Source organism: Quercus suber, unplaced genomic scaffold (assembly GCF_002906115.3).
Source record: "Quercus suber isolate HL8 unplaced genomic scaffold, Cork oak 2.0 scaffold_29, whole genome shotgun sequence".
Classification (NCBI taxonomy): domain Eukaryota; kingdom Viridiplantae; phylum Streptophyta; class Magnoliopsida; order Fagales; family Fagaceae; genus Quercus; species Quercus suber.
This window is the reverse complement of record NW_027069494.1, coordinates 413,627-417,848: the sequence shown is the minus strand read 5'-3', so window position 1 is coordinate 417,848 and position 4,222 is coordinate 413,627. Positions and strand designations below refer to the sequence as shown.

The 4,222-nt window shown below is 44.6% G+C and overlaps 1 protein-coding gene across 1 annotated transcript; it reads left to right on the top strand.

Annotated features, from left to right (window-relative positions):
• The first annotated feature begins 416 nt into the window (after positions 1-416).
• Positions 417-1,529, top strand: LOC136066255 (uncharacterized). Its single transcript, XM_065770297.1, has one exon. The coding sequence runs from the start codon at positions 417-419 to the stop codon at positions 1,527-1,529; it is 1,113 nt and encodes a 370-aa protein (XP_065626369.1).
• The last annotated feature ends 2,693 nt before the right edge of the window (positions 1,530-4,222 follow it).

Sequence of the window (4,222 nt, the reverse complement as noted above, 5' to 3'; positions counted from 1 at the left end):
TTGATTCCTCAGAATTCCTTTGAATCTATCAGTTGGCGCCGTCTGTGGGAACTTAATTTATTAAGTTCTATAGTTTCTTTCTCCAATCAAGGGTTGAAATGGTACGGACAAGATCTAGAGCAACGAGTCCAGGCCCTCAACATAGCAGGGACGCATCTAACAACCCTTACCGCGACCGTCAGTCAGCACCCACCATGCAACCACCCTCATTTCAACATATGCAATCCATGGCTGCTACCATGGCAGAATTAACTCGTCAAAACCAAGAGTTGGTTAGGCAACTTGAGTCAAGAAGGCAGCCTCATGAATAGAACGCTGGAGAACGGGCCCAGAGTCAAGAGGAGGAAAGGAATGTTGAGACTGACAATCAATCAAGAGGTACTGCTTCACGGAGGGTACCCCACTTAGAAAGGGAAATGGATGAAATGAGAAGGGTCATGGACGAGATGAGGGAGAACATGAGGAAAACAAACCCTGTGGAAAACTTGGTTCACAGGACTGATTCCCCCTTTGTGGCATCCATCAATGCTCATCCTTTGCCACCCAAGTTCAAGATGCCTCCTTTAGATTCGTATGACGGAACGAGAGATCCTTTTCACCATATTGCCACCTTTAAAACTACTATGCATCTTCAAGGAGTTCCAGACGAAATAATGTGCAGAGCTTTTCCTACTACCTTGAAAGGACCAGCACGAGTGTGGTTCAGTAAAATACCTCCTAATACAGTGGCATCCTTTAAGGAGCTGAGCAAGCTTTTCGTCAACAATTTCATTGGAGGGCAGAGGCACAAACGTTCTTCGTCCAGTTTGCTAACCATAGAGCAAGGGGAGAATGAGAGCTTGCGGTCCTTCATCACGCGTTTCAACAGGGATGCCTTAGCGGTGGACGAGGTGGATGATAAGCTCCTCTTGGCAGCATTTTATAACGGCGTTCATTCTGATCTATTTATTCATAAGTTATATGAGCAGGCTCCTCAAACTATGGCTGAGCTGGTTCATTCAGCCCAGAATTTCATGAATGCAGAGGATGCTATCATAGCCAAAAAGAGGAAGAGAGTTGAGAAGGTTGAAGCCAACCCACCGCGTCAGTCAGAACAAGGTCCTCGTCCCAAGAAGGGACGGACAGAAGATAAGAGGGATCGAGAAAAGAAAGCAGGCCCTTCAGCACGAAATCAACAGTATACCCCCTTGAACGTGCCACTTGAGCAAGTTCTTATGCAAATTAAAGACGAGCCTTCTTTGAAGTGGCTGGAAAAGATGAAAGGGGATCCCAACAAACGCAATCGCAACAAGTATTGTCGTTTTCATAGGGATCATGGGCATGATACAGATGAATGTTTTGATTTGAAACAGCAAATTGAAAATCTCATCAGGCAAGGAAAGTTGAGGAATTTCCTTGGACGAGACCACAAGGATGAGAAATTGAAAGCAAAGGTAGAGGAGACATCACGACCACCGCTTGGAGAAATAAGGATCATCCTAGGGGAAGTCCCACAGGACAGACGTCCAAATCAAAGAAGGCATATTTGAAAGCAGTACAGAACGTTCAACTCTCTGGACGAATACCAGGTGAGAGAACTACGGACGAGCAGACGATTACCTTCACGGACGAGGATACAGAGAGAATCCACCAACCCCATGACGACGCTATAGTCATCATCTCCTTATTGCTGATTACAAGACCAGAAGGGTGTTGCTGGACAACGGAAGCTCGGCTGATATTTTGTATTATCCAGCTTTTCAACAAATGAGGTTAGGACGAGATCGGCTGCGACAAGCAAGTTCCCCTCTAGTGGGGTTTGGTGGAATGAAGATACAACCTGTGGGCAGCATTTTGTTACCAGTGACAGTGGGGGCATATCCGCAGCAAGTTCACTTCAAAGAAGGCTCGTCTTTAATTTGCATAAGAACTTGCTCAAGTGGCACGTTCAAGGGGGTATACTGTTGATTTCGTGCTGAAGGGCCTGCTTTCTTTTCTCGATCCCTCTTATCTTCTGTCCGTCCCTTCTTGGGACGAGGACCTTGTTCTGACTGACGCGGTGGGTTGGCTTCAACCTTCTCAACTCTCTTCCTCTTTTTGGCTATGATAGCATCCTCTGCATTCATGAAGTTCTGGGCTGAATGAACTAGCTCAGCCATAGTTTGAGGAGCCTGCTCATATAACTTATGAATAAATAGATCAGAATGAACGCCGTTATAAAATGCTGCCAAGAGGAGCTTATCATCCATCTCGTCCACCGCTAAGGCATCCCTGTTGAAACGCGTGATGAAGGACTGCAAGCTCTCATTCTCCCCTTGCTCTATGGTTAGCAAACTGGATGAAGAACGTTTGTGCCTCTGCCCTCCAATGAAATTGTTGACGAAAAGCTTGCTTAGCTCCTCAAAGGATGCCACTGTATTAGGAGGTATTTTACTGAACCACTCTCATGCTGGTCCTTTCAAGGTAGTAGGAAAAGCTCTGCACATTATTTCGTCTGGAACTCCTTGAAAATGCATAGTAGTTTTAAAGGTGGCAATATGGTCAAAAGGATCTCTCGTTCCGTCATACGAATCTAAAGGAGGCATCTTGAACTTGGGTGGCAAAGGATGAGCATTGATGGACGCCACAAAGGGGGAATCAGTCCTGTGAACCAAGTCTTCCACAGGGTTTGTTTTCCTCATGTTTTCCCTTATCTCGTCCATGACCCTTCTCATTTGATCCATTTCCCTTTCTAAGTGGGGTACCCTTCGTGAAGCAGTACCTCTTGATTGATTGTTAGTCTCAACATTCCTTTCCTCCTCTTGACTTTGGGCCCGTTCTCCAGCGTTCTGTTCATGAGCCTGCCTTCTTGACTCAAGTTGCCTAACCAACTCTTGGTTTTGACAAGTTAATTCTGCCATGGTAGCAGCCATGGATTGCATATGTTGAAATGAGGGTGGTTGCATGGTGGGTGCTGACTGACGGTCGCGGTGAGAGTTGTTAGATGTGTCCTTGCTATGTTGAGGGCCTGGACTCGCTGCCCTAGATCTTGCCCGTACCATTTCAACCCTTGATTGGAGAAAGAAACTATAGAACTTAATAAATTAAGTCCCCACAGACGGTGCCAACTGATAGATTCAAAGGAATTCTGAGGAATCAATGGGCTGGAAAATCTCCGGATGTTCTTGATCTAGTAGAGTGAGTCCTGAGAAAACAAAGGAAATTAGCAGAGAAGACCGGTGGAAGCCGGCCTTTAATTCTCTGATGGTAAAGTTAGAAAATTGAAGGAGAGAAGAGCCCTTAATACTTCTCTAAAATTCTCTACCAAAAAGAAAAAAGTCCCCTTACCTCTGCACAGAAAGGCCTTTATATAGCGTTAGAAAACAGTTACTTCTCTTAATCGTCGTAGAGTTTGGAGGATTCAGAGGGTAACTTCCTTAACTGTCACAAAGGTCACCTCTTCAGGAACTGCGTTGAGATTCAAGCGATACAACTTTTGGTTGGAAGTGTGCTTAGTCTAGCCCTTTGTGAATTCACCTCGTCCGTCACTACTGAAGGACGAGGTTCACAGCTCGCTCGTCCTTCAATGGACGAGCGTGTAGAAGGAGAAAAATGGTGGTAATGGAGGGACGAATGTATTAAAGACTCGCTCTCTGCTCTGAACATTGCTATGGACGACCATAAGGACGAGTGATTGAACTTGGTGTTTTTCTTGCACCATCAGATGACAACTCGGATAATTTCACTTGGTCAGAATCCCAGAGAAGCCACAATCCGCCAGATCGCCTAAAAGAATTAGCTACAATTGCTCCGTCAAGAGGAAGCCTGTCTATAATTCTTTGAGCTTTGTCACCACACAGTTTAGTTTTGCTAATGATCATAATAGCATGACAGTGCCTACAAATCATATCACTCACATTATTGCAAAAGTTTAGGGTTGCTAGCACCCTTACAATTCCAAATAAGCATATTCATAATTAATCTAAATAAATAAAGGAACAGAAGGGTAAAAATTACAGAAGATGATTAGACATATCACCTCCTTTGTCCACTTGCATATCCCTTTCTGACTGGGTTAGTTCAACCCCCTGATGATTGGAAGAATTCCCAAGATCCACAGCATCACACCTATCGGGTAGCAAAGCCTCTCCATCTCTATCTGCTTTCTTAGAACAAATCTTGGGATCAATTCGCTTCAAATTTGCTTTAGAAATGTTTCAAATCTCAATATCCATAGATGAGGATTAATTGTAACCCTCCTCGT